General features: G+C 51.1%; 6 protein-coding genes across 6 annotated transcripts; all 6 read left to right on the top strand.

Moving 5' to 3' along the window:
• Positions 1–48: 48 nt before the first annotated feature.
• Positions 49–1,164, top strand: N7443_010344 (cytochrome and DOMON domain-containing protein; the record flags this gene model as incomplete). Its single annotated transcript, XM_056890400.1, has 1 exon — positions 49–1,164. One exon carries the CDS (start codon positions 49–51, stop codon positions 1,162–1,164), a length of 1,116 nt encoding a protein of 371 aa, XP_056736891.1.
• A 238-nt stretch (positions 1,165–1,402) lies between these two features.
• On the top strand, positions 1,403–4,006 carry N7443_010343 (M13 family metallopeptidase; the record flags this gene model as incomplete). The annotated part of the gene is made up of 6 exons (XM_056890399.1): positions 1,403–1,422; positions 1,478–1,704; positions 1,766–2,271; positions 2,328–3,420; positions 3,470–3,870; positions 3,929–4,006. The coding sequence occupies 6 exons, from the start codon at positions 1,403–1,405 to the stop codon at positions 4,004–4,006; spliced, it is 2,325 nt and encodes a 774-aa protein (XP_056736890.1).
• A 1,239-nt stretch (positions 4,007–5,245) lies between these two features.
• Positions 5,246–10,296, top strand: N7443_010342 (mitotic regulator LTE1; the record flags this gene model as incomplete). The annotated part of the gene is made up of 2 exons (XM_056890398.1): positions 5,246–5,616; positions 5,700–10,296. The coding sequence occupies 2 exons, from the start codon at positions 5,246–5,248 to the stop codon at positions 10,294–10,296; spliced, it is 4,968 nt and encodes a 1,655-aa protein (XP_056736889.1).
• Positions 10,297–10,846: 550 nt separating this feature from the next.
• N7443_010341 (uncharacterized protein) lies at positions 10,847–13,576 on the top strand (the record flags this gene model as incomplete). The annotated part of the gene is made up of 4 exons (XM_056890397.1): positions 10,847–11,021; positions 11,117–11,511; positions 11,601–12,005; positions 12,059–13,576. 4 exons carry the CDS (start codon positions 10,847–10,849, stop codon positions 13,574–13,576), a joined length of 2,493 nt encoding a protein of 830 aa, XP_056736888.1.
• Positions 13,577–14,361: 785 nt separating this feature from the next.
• On the top strand, positions 14,362–16,006 carry cp8 (putative carboxypeptidase Y; the record flags this gene model as incomplete). Its single annotated transcript, XM_056890396.1, has 4 exons — positions 14,362–14,931; positions 14,981–15,341; positions 15,398–15,870; positions 15,935–16,006. The coding sequence occupies 4 exons, from the start codon at positions 14,362–14,364 to the stop codon at positions 16,004–16,006; spliced, it is 1,476 nt and encodes a 491-aa protein (XP_056736887.1).
• A 2,097-nt stretch (positions 16,007–18,103) lies between these two features.
• N7443_010339 (sugar porter family MFS transporter) lies at positions 18,104–20,185 on the top strand (the record flags this gene model as incomplete). The annotated part of the gene is made up of 5 exons (XM_056890395.1): positions 18,104–18,144; positions 18,193–18,267; positions 18,339–18,602; positions 18,652–19,421; positions 19,473–20,185. 5 exons carry the CDS (start codon positions 18,104–18,106, stop codon positions 20,183–20,185), a joined length of 1,863 nt encoding a protein of 620 aa, XP_056736886.1.
• Between the last annotated feature and the right edge of the window lie 779 nt (positions 20,186–20,964).

Here is a 20,964-nt window from a genome sequence, read left to right as displayed (position 1 = left end):
CAATATATTTTCTTTTTGTGGTGGTTTCCCTCATTAGTAGCCTTTACAATGGCCCAATTGCAGACCTTTACACCCGCAGGTCAAAATGAGATAACATACGCCGTTAACATTCCGAACGAAACAGCCACCTCTGGCAAAGGCCCGATTTTCTTCCAATTGAAATCAACTCGCAGCCTTCAATGGTTTGCATGGGGTCAAGGCTCCCGGATGCAAGGAGCAAATATCTTTGTTGTCTATGCATCTGCTGACAACAAGAATGTTACCGTTTCTCCTCGGCTAGGCGTGGAACATGTCGAGCCACTACATAACCCACAAGCCTCTATCTCGCTATTAGAGGGCAGTGGAATCAGTAATGGAACTATTACTGCAAATGTCCGGTGCGATAGCTGCATCACCTGGTCTGGGGGCCATGAAGATACAACCAGCTCGGCTAGTCCTTGGGTTTGGGCTTTCAAATATGGAAATCCACTCAAGAGCAGCAGTCTATCAGAGACAATCACCATTCATGATGCCTCTGGCATTGCAGCTCTCAATCTCCAGAAAGCAGCCGGTGGCACATCTGACAACCCGTTCTTGACCTCATCGGTCTCGACAACTAGTTCAGGCCAAGCTCTCTCATCTGACAATTCTCCGGCTGTGCATAGGAAACGAATCGCCCACGCAGCTGTCATGATCATTGTGTTTGTTATACTCTTCCCTTCATTTGCGCTTGTACTTCGCATTTTCCCATCTTCTACAACAGTGTGGATCCATGCTTTCTTACAACTCTTTACTCTTGCTTTAGCAATCGCTGGCCTTGGTCTTGGAATTTCAATGGCAAGAGATTTGAGTTTGATATCGAGCTATCATCCCATCATTGGCATGGTGGTTATTCCATCTCTTATCCTTTTCCAGCCTGCTATGGGCTTCATTCAACACCGGTACTTTGCCCAAACAGGCAAGAAGGGCTTGTTTGGCCATTTGCACCAGTGGTTTGGCCGTTGTATGATTATCCTCGGCATCATCAACGGTGGCCTTGGTTTTCGACTCACTGGAATCGGTACCTCAATTGCTCCGACCGGGGCAGTCATTGCGTACAGTGTGGTTGCTGGAGTCTTTGGCATCATCTACTGTTCGACGATCATTTTCTTTGCGAGGAGAAAGTCGCAAAGACCAGCTCCCTGATCAAATTCACCGTAATCTCCTTGGATCAATTTGACAAATAATTGAACATCGCATGTTAGCAAGAGAATAATGTTTGCTGTTGTAGACAGTCACATGACGAGATCGTGTGACACAAGATGATGGCCCCCACTTAGGCTCCGTGAGGGGATGCGGAGAAGCTCCCTCCTCATCCTCACATCACCCTGGGGCCTAAACAACGATTGTATCGTAATTGGCCGCCAATACGTCCCGAAGCAATATGGCACCCTCATTTCCAAGGTCCGTCTTATCAGCGGAGTCCTACTCCCGAACATGGCATACTAAAGCTCTCTAGTGACAACAACCCGGAGTTAGTCTACATGAGGGCAGCTGAGATCGACGAGAAGCAAGCTCTCATAGACACTGAGAATGGCTTCATTGTCGAAAATTCTCGTCCATCTGTCCCTTTGAGAAGGCGAGGTCTGTGTCGGAGAACCCACCCCCTGTGGAACCTTGTGAAGGTCGCTGCCACGATTGGCTCGATCGGCATGCTGAGCTACGGCGTGATCAAGTACTCTGATAGTGAGCACCCCATTAGTATCTGTTGGCAGTTTCACTTTTAACCTTTGAGCCTTGCCATTAGACACGCCCGGCGAGCCACGCACTCCACGCCCGCAAGCGCCTGCCTTCTGTGACTCGCCGCAATGTATTCACGCCGCATCTGAGATTCTTAACAACCTTGATCCCAACTATGAAGACATTAATCCTTGCACCAATTTCGACCAGTATGTCTGCGGTGGGTGGCGTGAGCTGCATGACATGCGCTCCGACCAAGGCTCGATCTTTGCCGGCACGATCATGGAGGAGAATTCTCAGACTAAACTCCGCCATATCCTGGAGCAATCGGAAGCTCCTGATTCTTCAGATGATGAAAACTTCAAGAAGCTCAAATTGGCTTATGATGCATGTTTGGACGAATCAACCGTCAGAAGCCGTGGTAGCAAGCCCTTGGATGAGATGTTGGCTAAGCTGCAGGGCATCTATCCTACGAAAGGTGGGCTTGTTTCGGGCTCGCAGCACCATCTTACCAGTGCACTGTTATATCTCATGAAGTCCGGTGTTGAAGCCTTGGTGTCTTCCGGCGTTACTGTAAGTTAAGCTACCGCATTCTTGCACTTGGCATTGGGCTCTACTGACAGCTTTAGCCTGATGATCGAGACCCAGACAATGTGGTGATCATGGTAACACCGCCTCGGGAGATTGGTCTCCCAGCGATCGAGTATTACAACAATACGGAGCTGGTAGCTCACTACACTGCTGTCATGAAGGAAGTTCTTCAAGGATTCTCGGGAAGCGACAAGATTGCCGAGAACATTGTGGCTTTTGAAACGAAGCTCGCGAATGTGACGCCCGATACGGCCACTCAGGAAGATGTCACCAAGTATTACAACCCGCGTAGCATCAAGGAAAGCGATTCAATGATCCCCGAGATCTCGTTTTCGGAGATTCTTGCTGAGCTGGCACCCCATGACTACCAAGGCGATCGCCTGATTATTGGCTCACCCTCATATATGAAGGCACTATCTGAGATCTTGAACGATACATCCTGCGAGACTGTATCGTTCTTCCTGCAGTGGAAAGCCATTCAGGCGTATGCCGACAAGATCGAGGATGACAAGGTGGCTCCCTTGAAACGATTCAAGAACACGCTAGAAGGCAAGGACCCGCAGGCGACCCAGGAGCGCTGGCGCAAGTGCATCAAAACTCTCGATGAAGGCCTTGGCTGGAGCTTGAGTCGTTTCTACATCCTAGACTCGTTCTCCGAGGCGTCCAAAAAACTTGGTGACCAGATCGTTTCAGACATCAAGGAACGGTTTGTATTCACCCTGGATCAGACTGAATGGATGTCTCCGGATGTCCGGAAGCTGGGCATCCAGAAGGTGGGGAACATTATTCAAAAAATTGGATACCCTACCAAGAGCCCCAATTTGATGGATCCGGCAGATATTGAGAAGTACTACCGCGATTTGGCAGTGTCTGAAGATACTTATTTCGAGAACGAAGTGGCCGTAAACAAGTTTGATCTTGAGAACGAGTGGTCCAAGCTGGGCAAGCCGACGGACCGTGATGAATGGGACATGTCGGCGCCTACAGTCAATGCCTATTACAACCCCCCAGGAAATGAGATCGTATTTCCTGCAGGCATTATGCAGCCACCGACATTCTACGGACCATCGGCACCACTATATCTAGCATATGGTGCATTCGGTGCAGTCAGTGGCCATGAGCTGTCGCACGGTATGATCATTCCCCACAGCAACCAATCTGATAGACTGACAACTAGCAGCTTTCGATTCCACGGGCCGCCATTATGACGAAACCGGAAACTACACAAACTGGTGGGACGACAAGACTATTGAGGCCTTTGAGGAGCGCGCTCAGTGCTTTATTGATCAGTACTCCGATTTCACTGTGGAGGGTCCTGGAAATAAGGTCCTCCACGTCAATGGACGCCTGACTCTCGGTGAGAACATTGCCGATGCTGGTGGCCTGACCGCTGCATTCCATGCATGGAAGAAGCACGACGATGTCAAGTCTGATCTTCACCTCCCGGGTCTAGACGCCTTCACCAAAGAGCAGCTATTCTTTATTTCATACGGAAACTGGTGGTGTGGGAAGACCACCAAGGAGGCAGCTGAGAGGGCCATCTACACCGACCCACATGCGCCCAAATCGGCGCGGATCATTGTGAGTTCAGCCGTGTGCTAATTTAATTCTTCAAGTGCCCCGCTAATGTCGCGTGCAGGAAACCATGGCCAATTCTCGAGAGTTCAAAGAAGCATTCCAGTGCCCGGATAAGAAGCCAGTTTGCGAGCTTTGGTAGCCCATGGCAGGTCGTAATTTGCACACATTCATCATAGTAGTAGCTTTCAGGGCTCCATGTTTCATACTATTTAGTCTTTGCGCATGTATCAATTTCGCCCCCTTTACCTCGGGATTGTCCGGTGTCCGGAACTGTAGACTATTCAATAGAACAGCCTCAATTATCAATCTGCAAGCATTGCCATCCGAAGCATCATCTGCAGATACGACCGGGGAAGGCCCCTCTTCTGAGCTAGATGCACCTCCCTCCCACGTCGATCCCTGTTAAAGTTAGGTTAGTCGAAGCAAGCACAAGAGATCCGTCGCAAGCAAAACCCCTCCGCAGATCATGAACAAGCGGTCTGAGAGCCGGGACACCAGATCCTCAAAGTGAGATTGGATCAGTCTCTTAACGTAGACCAGGTCCAGACCTGGAGAAAAGGGCAGATCCTGACGAGATTTACTGTGGAGAGAGGGTCATGTGAAAGAAAAGGCCAAAATTGCGGGTTGCGCTGCCAGCCTTTAAATAATACCTAGGTAATTAATGGAAACACACGCCTTGGCAGGAGAACAGTGGGCTGAGCCAGAAGAACAAAAGAGTCACACACACACATGCTATAGTAGAGTTTCGGACTTTGATGCATAAGACACCAGGGCCAGTGAGGGTTGGCCTGATGGACCCTCGCCGGACATGTCAAGAGCTGAGCTCCATCTATCAGCTCTCATTCCCAGCGTCGCGTCACTCTGTACCGAGGACTAAGTGGAGTTAGCATAACGGCAGTAGCATCAGCCAACCAGAATGGGAGTTAGCGTCGCCCCAGTTCTCGCTTCACCGAGACGAATGGGCTAATAGGGTCCTGCGGGACAGAACAGTGACCTATCACTTCGGAATCAGGATTTCCATGAAAAGTGGGCAGGTTCAGATTCGTTCCCAGCTGTGGGAGGTGAGATGGTGGGTTGAGAAAAGGCAAGGCCCTACGTAATGAGTAAATAAAGGGGTGAAAACGGGGAAGAGCCGATCGTGGTTTGGCTTGGTTTGGTTCCGCTGCGCCGGTACTTCCCCAACTCCACTTGGGCAAAAAACAGTCAACAGTCCCAAACTTCTTTCTATCTTCTACCCCCTAGGCGGTCATGTCGTGCCATCGTCATCTCCGATCCCATCTTGGGCTGCATATCATCTTCTAGCTATCGAAACAGATTTGAGCTGATCGCCTTTTGCGTCGCGCTGAGCTACCCCCGGTAGCTCTCGCGATCGCCCGCGATGGATCCCGTTCCTGCGACTGTCGAACCCTCTGTCAAGTCTAAAGATGGCTCTGAACCTCAAGTTCACATCAGTGAACTGCCCTTGGATAGAACTCGCGGAGGGTATGCGTCATCCAATCTGCGACGCGCCAATACGGTAGCACAAGGAGGCAATATAATCAAGCGCAATTTGGAATTGAAGGCAACTCGAGACAGGACGGCAACGGCAACTACGGGGGTGCGTGCCAAGGACAGCCATGAATTGTTACGGAAAACACCACTGCAACGATCTCAGACGCATCGCGGCCCACTCGAGGCGCGTCCGGCCCCGCGCAAAGCAGGTCATTTTACGGTTGGAAGTGTCGGCCAGAATGGAAAGATCTTTCTCAGGTACGATCGAGATATTTTCTCTGCGACGTGACTCTGTGTCGTACACCCTCTGCAGCTAGCTGACATACCACTCGCACGGCCAGGCCGATTGCAAATCCGCCGCAGAAAGCCTCTCCAGTAGTCCCCTTCTCCTCCGTTGATCAAGTGATGAGTGACCGTCCTCAGCCGCAAAAACAAACCCATCTCCGAGATGATCCTTCGCGCTGGTCAAGCTCCCAGCTCTCAGAATTGCGCCCTCGCGATACTCCCGAAGTCTACGAATCCGTTGTTTCCGAATCGAGACAGTCCGAATCTCCCCACAATGTCCATCATAGAGCTAACTCATTCTCGACAATATCTGAGCAACAATCGGTGTCCGGGGTGGGGAAACGTGGCGAGCTGCGCATTGTGATTGATAGATCTGAGGACCGACCCAAATCTGCAGATGGGAAATCGGGTAACACGGCTCTTGAGGTCCCTATACCCCATTACCGGCTCGGCTCACCACGATTCAACACCGAGGGTAGCGCAGTCCTGCGCAGTTCCGTCTACACGCGAAATTCAATGTCTGATAATTTTCGGAATTCGAGCTTCTTGGGTAGTATGGCGGACCCTTTTCCGACGCATCTTGCAAGCCCATACTGCAGAGACTCTTTCTCTCGTCACCGGCCATCTTTTGCGGTGTCCATGTTTTCGGGGACTGCGGCCATTGATCTTAGTCGAGCTTCGCTAATCCCCAGGAACTCTGTGGTATATGAGCTGAAAGGACCGGTGGAACCGTCTATTTACGAAAACTTGGTATCAGATATGGATCGTGAGGCTGTTGTGCGGTATATTCCTAGCACTAAAGATATCAGTGCTGCTACACCCGCGCGTATCGTTGCGCAGATATCTTCCGAGTCTTTCATGGACTACGAGCTGGTGTCGGACTTCTTCCTCACCTTTCGATCATATCTTTCACCGAGCCATCTACTTGCTCTGCTTCTTGCACGGCTTCAATGGGCGATTAATAGACTGCAGGATGATGGTCGTGTCATTCGCATTAGAACCTTTGCAGCTCTTCGTCACTGGATTTTGAACTACTTTGTTGATGACTTTATCACGAACTATGATCTCCGGACCCACTTTTGTGAAACGATCAACGTTTTATATCAGAATGTGAAATCCCGGAAGAACGGTGGCATGAGCGATCTGAAAATTCTTCTAGATTTGAAGCGGTGCTGGAACGGCAAGTGTTCGGTCTACTGGACCTCACCTGAGCTGTGTCGCGCATGCAACGACCCGGACCGTCCCATTGAGCCTGGAAGCGCCCAAATCGAGCTTCCCAAAGAGGATACCAACCAGCAAAGCTTAGCTGGCACGGTTCCTGATGCAGACGCGAATCTTCATGACAGTCTACCCAACGCCGTGCAACATGACCGGAACGACTCGGCTACGACTGTACAGAGTATACCCTTCTCCACTAAAAGCGATCAAAGCATGCTAGCCTTGTCTTGTTCTCTACCTCCCAAATCCCCGAGACGTTATTCCAATCCTTATTTCAAGAGCAAGGGACCGCGACCAGTTCAACTGGGACTCACCAAAACCAGTTCTTCACATGAACCTCCCCCCACGTCGCCGATGCATTCGCGCCACCCATACCACGGCCACGGACATAAAAGAAGCGGCAGTTTCTCCGATTCAGTGCGGGATGACCGAGTCCCCATGTTTGGCATGGAAGTTGGTTCTGGAGGCGCTAGAATGCCGGAAATATTGGATCCTGTCAGCTTTATTCGCGGTGCGCTTTACCCTCCCGCGGAGACTTATATGACGATGATGGCACCCGAGTCGCCTCCGTTGGCACCGCCCTCAAACTCTTCGAATCCAGATCGTCGAAGTACACCGGAGGGAGGACCTAAACCAGCCACATCCAACTCGGGCGTGAGGACGATCATTGGGTCGATAAAACGTGCTCTCCACACCAGGAATGGTGGTCATAGTGTTTCTGCTCGGATTGCCAATGCCTCGGATGCTATCACGTTACCTTCCCGCGGCAAGACTTCGGCCATGCCCAATAATGTTGCCCTGGGATCTGAGTATTACCGCGAGAGGAAATTAGCTGCTGTGCCTAAGCGGCCTGCACGAATTGACGTCCTCTGCGAGGAGGCTTTGAAGCATTATCGCCAGGCTATGACCAACGAGACGGGGCAAGACACTCAACCGCCTGTCGAGACTTCCGGGCCCCAAGCAGATTTGGACGAGTCTCCTCTCAATGTGGCAGATGCTTCTTCTCCCAAACCATCCAGGACCATCGAGTCAAAGATCAAGAGTGGCTTGACCACTGGCAGCGGTTCTATCGTGATCGTCGATGATACCGGGTTTGACTTTAATAACCCTACCATGTCTGGTGGATTGCCAGAACCCACGACAAAGATCATGGATCAACAAATTGAGTCTAGTTTTAACACAAATGTTCTCTCAGGCCCTCTCTCCCATGCTTCAACACAAGGAAAAGATGGATATTTGCTTCCGATCTATTACAATGAGCAACGATCGGAACCAGCCGTCCAGCAACCACTTACATTGCACACTCCTCATCCTGCTTCACCAAGAAGATCATACTCCAACGAGGGCCAGTCAACTCCTCAAAACAGAATCTCACTTTCCCTCCGCCTCCGAAAGTATGCCTCTTTCCAGAGTGGAATGTCAAGACACCGCCTTTCGATGGGAAGCTCGGGCGGGAAATCCGTTGGATCAAGCATCATGCAAGAATCCCCGGCCCACTCATCCGGCCCCGCACTTCGCAGACGCCCTGGTGGGAACCTGCGGCAGATTCAATATGCAGATGAGCTCGAACCGGGCTCTGATCGTCGTTCATTTACTTCATATAATGAATCTCTCGCGGAGACTGTGACTACGACCGAGGAAGCGGCATCGAGACCTCAGACAACCTTGATCCCTCCGAACCCTCGCTATTCTCTTGTTCAACCGAACCAGAACCGAGTCAGGCGCTCCTTTGAATCTGCTCTTGCTCGCTTCGCGCAGATTCCCGACGACGATGATGGAGGCATTGAATCCACCTTGTTGAAGCTTGAGGGTAAGTGGCCAGTTGATAGGAGTTGCGGGACCGGAAACGATCAGGCTGCTACTTCTCGTGGACAATATGCTGCGAACCGTGAAACTCCTGTGGCTGGAGTTGGATACGAAAAGGCTAAAGAGTATATGACCCCGGATTCACTTGCTCGGAGACGTCAGACGGACAAATCAGCTTACTCCATCGTGGGAGGCCGTCTTGCACCTCCCAGGCCCTATTCAGACTCCGTGGGGGAATCTGAAGAGTCTTACAACTCCACGCCTCTGTTGGAGCGTGGATTGACGGATGAATCTATGAAAGGGCCGCCAATCAACTGGGCACCAAATGCTGATAGCTATGGCACGCCTCTCAGTCTCATCTCGAGTCGAGACACGTCCGAGCTGGCATCCTCACACCCTTCAATTCAAATTGTGCGGGAGACCGACAGCATTCGGCGCATTCCTCGAGGTGCAACGGTCCCGGAGTCCTCGCCGCAGGACGACTGCCCAGATACACCCAAGCGCTTGTCTGCTATTTCTGTTGATATGATAGATTCACGCGAGGCTATGGGTGGCCACCTATCTGCTGATACTGGCAGTCTGATCGCGTCGACTGTCGAGATCCCGCCTCATCCTCTGGCGCATCCTCCGTCTCCTCCCATGACCATCCAGCACACTGGATCTTTTGGTTCTTGTGCCTCTCCAATGGACAAGGTGCTGTTCCAGGACAAACCCCTTACACCCGATACCTCTCCAAGACGCCGTGATGTGGAGACTGCCGGCATACAGCCAAGAAATATGCCAAACTTCTCGAGCAATGTACTTGCCAATTCCGAGAATCAGCGGCAAATCCCGAATCCAATCAACACGAGTGGTCCTGACCATGTTCCATTCGTTCTTGCGTGTGAATCTCAAGTTCTTGCTCAGCAACTGACATTGGTTGAGGTGGCTGCTCTGAGTGAGGTTGATTGGCGCGACCTAGTCGAGATGAAGTGGAACAGTAGTGCACAGTGTGTTGTCAGCTGGGCCCAGTTCCTCACTTCAGACGAACGCAAAGGCATCGATCTTGTCGTTGGCCGCTTCAACATTATGGTGAAATGGGTTGTGTCTGAGATTGTTTTGACTCAAGACATTCACGAGCGGGCGCGCACTCTCGTCAAATTCATCCACACAGCAGTGCATGCCCGTCGTATGTGCAACTACGCCACGATGCTGCAAATCGCGATTGCCTTGTCTTCCTCCGATTGCACTCGGCTGCAAAGAACATGGGAACTAGTCCCTTTGGAAGACAGACGTCTGTTCAAGGACATGGAGTCCTTGATCCAGCCGGTGCGCAACTTCAATGACCTTCGGGTTGAGATGGAGACAGCCAACCTGCAAGAAGGCTGCATTCCCTTCATTGGCCTATATGTGCATGACCTCACCTACAACGCTCAGAAACCAGCGCAAATCAAGAGCAGCGAAGGAGGAATGCTCGTCAACTTTGAACGTTACCGCACTGCTGCGCGCATTGTCAAGAGCCTGCTCCGTTTGATTGATGCCAGCACGAAGTATCGATTCGAGCCTGTACAAGGTATTATCGAACGCTGCCTGTGGATTGCATCCCTTTCTGAGGATGAAATTCAAGCTCGAAGCAAGCGGCTTGAATGATTTCCCGCTCTTACGGAGCTACGTCTTTTCTTTTTTCCCCTTTGATGATTGGACATTTACATACCCCCTTTTGCGGCAGTGTACTCTGCTATATATCCTGTATCTATATATTTGCGTTCGTTTGTATTTTTTATATGCGTTTGAAGCGAGCATTTGCATGAGTTAGGATTGGAAATACACTGGCAACCTAGTCCATACTTGACATTCTCCGACTATCTTCTATGCACGTGATACAAGCTTGGTAGATAACCCACGGTAAGATAAGATGGAAAGAGAATGTCCAAACCCAAGGGAAATCAATCAATCAATCGTTATTAATTACTTCAATGTGTAGTATGAAGTAAACAAAAGTTTCATCTAAAGTGGGTTCCAAAAGTGCGTCATAAAGCTGCATCACGGGAGTTTGATCTACGTAGCGGACCTCCATTTTCAGCGCCGACCCAATTCCCGCCCGACTACCATCCACCTAACGTTTTCTCTTGCTCTCCTCCGGGACTTTCTACACCTCACCCTTTGATGTCCCGCTCCCGGTGCCCTCGACAGGCCCACGATGGACACGACCGAGCCACGGCGCGGGGCTTCAGAGGACGTTGACCCTGAGTCCCACAGCCCCGCGTCCTCAGAACCCAAACAGGAACTCCCCGATGACTTGCCCAAGTCGCTGGACGATCGCCGCTCGGTGCCGGTCTTTCAGCAGGAGACCGAGATGTACGACGCTTGGCAGGGTGAGTGGTTTCTTCCCCGGCGTCCCACGGATCAGCATATTGGGCATTGCATACCAGCCCACCTTTTGACTCCGTAACTGACACTTATGGAATAGGACAGTCTCAATACCTTACTACCCCCGTCGCTGCGAAACCCTTGGCCTTCAGTCTCGCCCTCGATGATCACTCACACGACTCCGAGCACGAGTTGCGGGCTCAGTACGGACGCGACCTTGAAGACAGCGATGCTCGACTGATGGAGATGCTGGCAGCACAGGCTGCCCATCGGGAGGTGGACTCTCTAGGCGCCGACGAAGAAACCATCGCCGCTGACGAAAACCTGACCGTGGCGGAGAAACGCGACATCCTACAAAAGAGCCTCAATATGGCCGCGAGCAACGGCGACGTGGATCGCGTTCGGAAATTAGTCCAGGGGCCAGCCAGGAACTTCGTAGATGTGAATATGAAAGATGAGGAAGGAACTGTGCCCTTGATCTACGCTAGTTGTTTCGTGGGTAGCCCTCAATCTGCGCCCTGGGATAGGGATTGGAATACGGTCCCGGGCGCAAGGAGTAAAGAACCAAGCTGACAGGTGTACAGGGTCATCAAGACGTGGTCGCAGCACTTCTCCTAGCGGGCGCTTTTGTCGACCAGCAGGATCGCAACCAGTGGAGCGCGTTGATGTGGGCTATGACGAACCGACACAAGACTATTGCGAAAACACTCCTCGACCACGGCGCGTCGCCGGATATCAAGTCTTCATCCGGTGGAACAGCTTTTGACTTTGCTCAGCCTGGTAGTGAGATTTCGGAATATTTGCATGAGAACGGGTATAACTTTGGACCGAGCGCAATTGAGGACGATTTCTATGATGCTGGGCTTGCACATGGCCGATTTGAGGAAGAGCTTGCCGAGAACGAGATGAAACGCCGAATGATGATGGAAGAGAGTGCTCTCAATCTGGAGGTCGATCTGTCTAGTCTCGGGTTGGATGAGAAATTCGAGGTTAGTCTTGCAAGCTGGAATTAAGCAGAGAATGACACTGACGGAATGGAAAGCCTTCGGACGACGAGGATCTCGAACAGGAGCAGCAGGAGTTCGTATGGGACCGATGTCTCAATGATCAAATGTTCGTGTTCCAGGATTCTGATCTGGAGCGCATTTTGGATATAATCATCACCAACATGACGCCGCAACGGTCTCCGTCTCAAAAGCCTGTCCCCGCGAATCTCCTTTTCCTCAGCGCGCGCTATGCACACTATCATGCCAGTCCCGAGCTTCTTGCTACTCTTTTGAACTCAGCAATGGAAAAGATCAACGACGTTGTTGAACGTTACCAATGGGACATGACCATGCAGGCATTCTGGTTGTCCAATGCCACTCTACTGCTCCATTATTTGAAGAAAGATGGCGGGTTGGTAGAGGCAACTGTGCCATTCCAGCTCCATTTGGCTGAGCTGATCAATGAGATCTTCGTCCTCATTATTCGCGACGCCGAGCGGCGCATGAACAAAGTCCTGGATGCGGCGATGCTGGACCATGAAACCATCCCTGGACTCGAGGACATTGCATTCCAGAACGAATGGAAGCTCTTCAAAAAGAAGAAGACCGAGGCACCAGAGCCTGCGGATAAGCGATTTCGGCCGCCTTCACCGCGCCGACGAGCCCAGATCTCCCCGCGCAACATCACCTCCCTACTATCGTCTACTCTCTTTGTACTTGACCTATATGACGTTCACTCTGTGATAATCACCCAGATTCTTTCCCAGCTTCTCTACTGGCTCAGTGCCGAGATCTTCAACCGCATCATGAGCACAAGACGCTACTTGGCGCGGACAAAAGCCATGCAAATCCGCATGAATGTTTCTACTTTGGAAGATTGGGCACGTACCAACAATCGGCAACCTGAGCATTATGAGAACGGCTCCATGAACAGTACGGGGGAGAGCACAGTCGATTCTGCTCGTCGGCATCTAGCTCCCGTTATCCAACTACTGCAATGGCTGCAGTGCTTCTCCTCGCTTGGAGACGATCATGAGTCTCTTGTGACAACCCTGCTTCAGCTGCAGCAGCTTACCCCTCTCCAACTTCTGCACGCTGTCAAGACCTACCGACCCGAAGTAGGTGAAAAGGGCCTGACCAAGCAAGCAATGAAGTTCCTCCTCGATCTACAACGGGACCCTGAAACATTATTCCGAGAGCATCAGAAAATCCAAGACGACAAAGCGAAAGCAGCCGTTGGACCCGCACCAGAAGCAATAGGAGACCGCCCTAAGACCCCGACCAAAGACCAACCTACCCTGACACCCGCAAGTCCCGACCAAGCCACATCCCCAGGATCAATAGCAACTTCATCACGCCCGCCAAGCATGATGGCCCCAAGAGAAGACCGCCCCGGCAAAGAAAGCATCTTCCTCGATCCAACCCTCTTCCTCCCCTTCTCCCTGCCCACAAGCACAGACATGCTCATCAGCTACGGTGCCGGACTGGGCGGCACCAACCGCGAGCGAGCGCGCAAATACATTCCAACCGTTCCTCCCGAAGTGCTTAGTCGATTCAACCCCGACGATGCATAGAAAGCCTCCTGAGATGCATTTTATAGTAGTTTCCCGCGCTGGCCCGAGGAGGTGCTGTTTGTGTCACGAGCTCGAGATTGGGATTGGGATAGAAATAAAGGCGAGGCGGAGCGATACCCTTTGTCATCGGTTTTTCGAGTGCTAGATGAGAGTGCATGGGGCTAGCTCTGAGTATATAACTACCTATCTGTATTCCCAATGAAAATGGAATCGTGCAAATGCTCTTTCACTTGTGGTCGAGTAGACTCATAGATCATTGTAAGATTGGCTACTAGAACAAGACCCGTGCTCTCCAGGGCTATCTTTACCCCAGGATGACCGTTCATATGCCACGAAAGTCTACAGCTCTCCCAGAAAGATAATCCAAAGGGGTCTTTACACTTGATTCTTCAACTCTTTCTCGCTATCCCTCTGAGCACCCTATTTAAAGCTCCTCTTAGAGTCCTCCTTCAGATTTAGCAACTGAAAGTCGCGGCTAGCATGCTGCAGGTATTATGAGGATTGCTAGTAGTTCCGGGGAACTGAGAACGATATTCAAATATCTCATAGTACCGTACCAAAATCGCTCTGCACATTTTGGATTAGCGGCATTATCTTCGAGAGATACAAACGGACGCTTATCACCGGTAGTTCTCTAGTCTCCCAATACCCCGGCGGAAGCCCGGACGGACTTTAATAAGCCAAATGAGGGGAAGACAGGGGAATTAGGCTGCAATTACTACTTATCCACAGCTCTTCGCTTTCTTACCGGTATACGTCAATCTTTTACGGGATTTGTGCACCCAATGTTACTTTTGTCTATCGCTAGCCTTATAGGCCTTAGTTACGCAGCAGCTCAGCAGATCTTACAGCCTAAACATTCTGACGGCTTCCAAGTATTCCAAAGTCAATCTTCGCCAGAACACTCAATTCGTATTCGAAAGCAAGACGAATCAATCTGCGCAGCCGGCTCAGCACAGTACACCGGATGGCTTGATGTTGGCCCGGTTCATCTATTCTTTTGGTATTTTGAAAGCCAGAATGACCCCAAACACGACCCACTAACCCTGTGGATGACGGGTGGGCCCGGCGGGTCTAGTATGGTCGGTCTCTTCGAAGAGGTCGGTCCTTGTCTCGTCAATGAGCACGGCAATGGCACCTACTATAACCCATGGGGCTGGTCCAAGGAATCATCCTTGTTGTTTGTTGATCAACCTGTCGGTGTTGGTTTCTCATATCTCGACGAAGGCTATGATCTACCCGGCGACTCGGCAAAGGCTGCTGTGGATATGCATAGATTCTTGCAGGTTTTCGTTTCAGAGGTGTTCCCCCATCACCTGAACAGTCCGTTCCATCTATCTGGAGAATCCTATGCTGTAAGAATTACTTCCTTGCTCACACCGGGTGAGAGACTAACTCTGGCAGGGCAAATATATCCCGGCCCTTGGTTCCCAAATCGTGAAGCAAAACAAGCTATATCCCCATGAGACGCAGATCCAGCTTCGATCATGCCTGGTGGGAGACGGATACATGTCCCCAAAGGATGCGGCCTTTGGATACTGGGAAACCTTGTGTACCACCAACCCGGGCGTTGCAGAGCCAGTGTTCAACAAGACCAGATGCGATATCATGGCTGCTAACATGCCTCGTTGCATGCAAGTTATGGATACTTGCATCAACAACCCAGACCCAGCCATTTGCAATGCCGCAATGTCTGTCTGCTACAAGGGCATCATCGGATGGTACGATGACGAGTCTCATGCCGGTGGTCGTAACAGGTTTGACAGTAAGTAAAAGGTAAACTCTGCATGAAGTCCTCGAATATCTGACCTGGTACAATAGTTACGGCTCCTTGCGAAATTGATAACTTTTGCTACATCGAAGCGGCCCATGTTGGGGAATACCTTAACACCCGAGGTGTCTGGGATGCACTCTCGCCCCCGAAACAAATTGAGCACTTCAATCTTTACTCTGAGGAGATTTCTCGATCATTCGAAAAAACCTCGGATTTGGAAACCTCCACGTCTGACCAAGTTGCTTATCTACTTCAGAACCAAGTGCACTATCTCGCTTATCAAGGCAATCTCGATCTTGCCTGTAACACAGCGGGAAATCATCGTTGGGCGAACTCCCTTGTTTGGAATGGACAGCCTGAATTTGCTTCCAAGTCGTTGCAGCCTTGGGAATCAGTGGTAGCTTCCACCGGCAAGAATGAAACCGTCGGGACGATGAAAGAAGTGCGAGTTCGAACGAGTGATACCACAGAAATCACATCGCGGTTTGCTATCGTGACTGTGAACGATGCCGGTCATTTTGTGAGTGCCCCGTAATAGGAAAGACGAAAGAAAAAAAAACTGATTCTAACTCCAATTTCGGTAGCTGCCACAAGATCGTCCCGACATTGCTTTGGACATAATGACCAGGTGGATCAGTGGAGCAGATTTCGTTTAAATGGAGGGCTCTGCTAAGACTAAGTTGAAAGCTCCAGCCTATCCAAGACCCATAGCAATTGTGGTTCTGTGGCTGTGACAGACCTGTTTCTATCCCATTTTTGTGGTGGTTTTTGTTCTAAACATATCGTTGATCTCCGCATGACGCTGCAGGACTATGACCTGGGAGAGCTTCAAGCCCAAGTGGTTTTTGATATAGTTTTTGCGGTACACTTGCCCATTGTGCCCGCTAATTAAGCCCACATACGCATAGTAGACTTTACTTTTCTCGATAATCATGATGCATGTGTATCAATGGTTAGCACCGTTTATGACATGCACCTTGACAAGGTCATCAGTCCATCCGGTTCAAGAATTGTGTCTCATTATACGTCTTATTCCGGCTCGATTCTGATCTGAGCAATCGGCGATATCTGTTGTAGTAGGCATCTTGATTCGTATCAAGCAGCCGGGAACACACGGATCCTACAATATAACCCACATACCAGAGGGATCGCCGCATCGGGCAACGCACACATGGCCGCCGCCACGAGTTCCTAGCGTTACATTCCGTTGAGCGAGACCCCGAGTCTCGAGCCTCGCCGGATGATTGTACTTTGCCGAAGATGGTTAGTTGCGGCGATGATGATGCGATCATTCTACGCATCCCTACGCTCGATTGATAGGAGCCGGTGACACCTCATTCGGTGACTGTAGAGTGGGATACAGAAAGTGTGGGACGGAAAGCAAGAATGCTGGCCAGTAAGCTAGGATGAACGGAGCACAGTCTACGACACATTCCGAGGGCCCCGAACCAACATGATCTCGGTGAGATTCCAAGGGGGGGGCCGTCGCTCTTGATTTCCCCGCCACTCCACAATCTGCGGGCTCGATTTCTGAATTTTCGGGAAGGAAAGCTGGCCCGAAGTAAGTCTCTAGACGAAGTAGAACGAGGAAGACCGGGTGGGCAGGTGGAACGCGGGCGGGCTAATGTCGGGGCGCAAGCTTAATCGTGGGCAGCTGGGGCCGACTCGGCCTCTAGAACCTAGTCGGAACCCCCCCAGAATCAAAAGTCTTCTCCAGGCTTGGATGTGGAGAATCCCCAGATTCTCCCCATGCTGACTGTTGACCTCATGGCCTCATGGCCTTTCGTTGCATAGCACATGGAGATCGCTGAGATCGCCGGATGCGATCTTGACTTGGGATCTCGGCCCACATGGAACATCGAGATATTTCCGTGACTAAGAGTCAATGATGAAGCTTCGTAGACCCGAATTGACGTGTGCACAGGGCGCTCGCCACCCAATCACACCTCTCAGTGGCACGGCCAGCCGAAATCTCGACCACGGAAATCGCAAGGCACATCCCATCCAGGGCAAGTCCCTACACACGGCACACCGAGGATAACAATGGTGGCGTTTTAGCCTCCGGTTCCGCCCAATCTCCTTTCGCATCGGGCTTAGAGGCTCACCATGGCGCTATCCCGAGTGCGGCGATCTTGTCTTTTCACTTCCGGAGACACGACATGCGCAGGATGAGGTTCTGTTTTGGCCAGTAGGGGATTCACATCAATTAAGACCGCCAGGATCGTGTAAGGCTCTTCAATTGATCGGACATGACCGATACCCGGGGATTGTGCCTGTCAAGAATTGATGCAGGGTGAGGGGACGATGATGAGAACACGCTAGAGATGCCGGATGCTGTCAGTGTTTCCGTCGAAGTTGAATGTCTGGGTCCCCCATGGGCAGGTGACAAGCTGAGGAAGTCTCCCCGCGGTTGAGACCCCAGACTCAACCCCCCGCTTCTGGAAGTAGATCTAGCTCTCCTCGTGGCTTAGCTTTGAAGGTTGACTTGGTTTCCATGAGCCATTCTTGCCAACCGGGCTGACCTGAGGGGGTTTCCCTGAAGCATAAAAGGTGGTGGTTTCTCCCATTTGACGATCTCTTTCATTCACAAGTCTTGCTTTCCGTCAAGGCATTGTGTTGACCCCAGGCAGCTTCTTCCAGTCTTCTCCCTTTCTCATTTCCTTCTTACTTTCTTCTACCCCCACACTTTCTACCCAACACCGCACTTGGTTAATCTTCTATCTAAACCAACGCTTGAAGCTTCACCCATCACCATGGTGAAAGAAACAATCACCCACTTGGAATCCTCTACTAGGTTAGTTCGTTCATAACCTGCACAGCCCACCATGCTGATTCAGAACAGGGCCAGCGATGACCACAATGGTGCCGAGAAGGGCCACCTCGAGCAAGTCAACTTGCACAACAATGTGTCTGCCAAGTATGTGTTGGTCTTGAGCTACATAGCAGAAAATTGTCTTCGTGGTGGAAAAGATCTAACAATAGCCCCAGAATCAAGAATCCACTTGCCGATCTGAGCCAGTCTCAAGTGCTTTGCGATGTGGAAGACTTCGCCCAGGAGTACAACGTCACCGATATCTTACCGGAGCTGAAGAAGGGAGCACTTGTTGCTCGCGATCCTGCCGAATTCGAAGCTGTTCCTGACCTCACAGACCATGAGATTAGTGCTCTACGGGATGAAGTCCTTCACAAATGGCGTCAACCCAAGGCCCTCTACTTTACGATTATTCTTTGTTCGATTGGTGCTGCCGTCCAGTAAGTTTATGACAATTTTTTTAAATGCTGCAGTGCTGACTTTCAATAGGGGATGGGACCAGACCGGTTCCAACGGTGCTAACTTGTCCTTTCCCGATGCTTTCGGTATTCCCGAAGACGCGAGCGTGAAGAATCAGTGGCTCGTTGGTATTGTGAACGCTGCCCCCTACATTGCAAGTGCTGTGCTTGGATGCTGGCTCTCCGATCCCATGAACCGAATCCTGGGCCGTCGTGGTACAATCTTCATCGCTGCCATCTTCTGTGTACTGTCTCCTATCGGCTCCGCTTTCACCCAGAACTGGCCCCAGCTGTTCATCACTCGTCTGCTGCTCGGAATTGGCATGGGTCTGAAGGCTTCTACTATCCCCGTCTTTTGTGCCGAGAATACACCTGCCCCTATTCGTGGCGGTCTGGTCATGTGTTGGCAGCTTTGGACGGCCTTTGGCATATTCCTTGGCTTCAGCGCTAACCTGGCAGTCAAGAACACGGGTTCCTTGTCTTGGCGTCTGCAGCTGGGGTCTGCCTTTATCCCAGCCGTGCCTCTTCTGTGCGGTGTCTTCTTTTGCCCCGAGTCTCCTCGTTGGTACATCCGACGGGGCGAGATGGGCAAGGCTTTCAAGTCTCTTTGCCGCCTGCGCAATACACCGCTCCAGGCTGCTCGGGATCTTTACTACATTCATGCTCAAATCCAGATTGAGCAGGGCATTATTGGAGAGAGCAACTACGTTACTCGATTCGTCGAGCTGTTTACTATTCCTCGGGTCCGTCGCGCTACGCTTGCCTCGTTCACGGTGATGATTGCTCAGCAGATGTGTGGAAGTAAGTTTATCATACTATCTCTTTGTGAAATTGGTCTCTAACTGTTGACAGTCAACATCATCGCTTTCTATTCCAGTACCATCTTTCAGCAAGCCGGCGCCAGTACCACTGGAGCTTTGTTCGCATCGTGGGGATTCGGTCTGGTGAACTTCCTGTTCGCTTTCCCGGCAATTTGGACCATTGACACATATGGCCGCCGAGCTCTGCTTCTGTTTACCTTCCCCCAGATGGCTTGGACCCTTCTCGCAGCTGGGTTCTGCTTCTGGGTCCCGGGAGACGGAGGTGCTCATTTGGCAACCGTTGCTCTCTTTATCTTTTTGTTCGCCGCATTCTATTCTCCAGGAGAAGGCCCTGTCCCCTTCACATACTCTGCTGAAGTCTTCCCACTGTCTCATCGTGAAGTTGGCATGTCGTGGGCTGTGGCAACCTGCCTAGGATGGGCCGCAGTGCTCTCCATCACTTTCCCGCGCATGCTCTATGCCATGACTCCTACCGGAGCCTTTGGCTTTTACGCGGGCCTGAACGTAACTGCGTTGGTCATGATCTTTTTGTTTGTTCCCGAAACTAAGCAGCGAACTCTTGAAGAGCTCGACTACATTTTTGCGGTCCCCACCCGGGTTCACATGCACTACCAGGTCTTCAAGGCACTTCCTTGGTGGATAAACAAGTACATCCTCCGCAAGAACGTCGAGCTTGAGCCTCTTTACAAGTTTGACCAAACTGCACGAAGCCAGAGTATTGTATCTGAGACTGTCAAGTCGTAACTCGGTTTCCGTGGTTTGGCGCTTACTATCAATTATCGTTGATTTCTGGTAAGACAGGACGCTGATCATTCGAGTTCGGTACCACGTGCTTAGACACTTTCTAAGTGTCAGAAATTTTTATGCTTGATGAAAAATGACAGCTCATGAGATCCATTGTTTTGTTCCGTAAACGTAGACTTGGCACAGCGGGTCCTGGGGATCTCGCGGATCCATGGTTGTGAGCATCAGCTGATGGAGATGACGAGGTCAATACCTAACTCCGTACGATAAGGAAAGCGGGACCTGAGACTCAAGGGGCTTAGAAGGAGTCGAAAAAAATGATGCAGTCCCATGCAAGTGACAAGTGACAAGTGACTTTAGGGTTATCTTTTCCTCAAGAGGCTCATATCACGTGGGGTTGGGCAGATCTTGAGTCGAGACAGATCTGTTGTGATAACACTTCGCTTTCTGAAGACTGTCGCTGTTATTAGTGAAGCGCCCTCGTCAGACTTTGTTGATCCGGTTCTCTTCTTCCTAGGTCCCAGGGGAGTGCACAGCTCAACCAGCCCCCTCTATATACCAGCCCGCGAACAGTGGGGTCGACCCAGTTGCTAGGGTGCACCAGTTCAAAACACACTACCTTGACCGCCTCTCACCTTACAGCTAGCTCACACTTCTCGTGGGACGCAGAAAAAAAAAAATCTAGACCGTCACTTGCTGCGACTTACCTCTTTCCTCTTTCTATCTCTGCTCGGGGGTGCACTCTCCTTTTCGAGCGCGTGGGGCTGTCCCTCGCCCCT

The sequence above is a fragment of the Penicillium atrosanguineum genome (genome assembly GCF_028827265.1).
Source record: "Penicillium atrosanguineum strain IBT 20685 chromosome Unknown utg000008l_segment0_segment0, whole genome shotgun sequence".
NCBI lineage: Eukaryota > Fungi > Ascomycota > Eurotiomycetes > Eurotiales > Aspergillaceae > Penicillium > Penicillium atrosanguineum.
The sequence above is the reverse complement of the archived record's forward strand: the minus strand, read 5'-3'. Positions and strand labels throughout refer to the sequence as shown.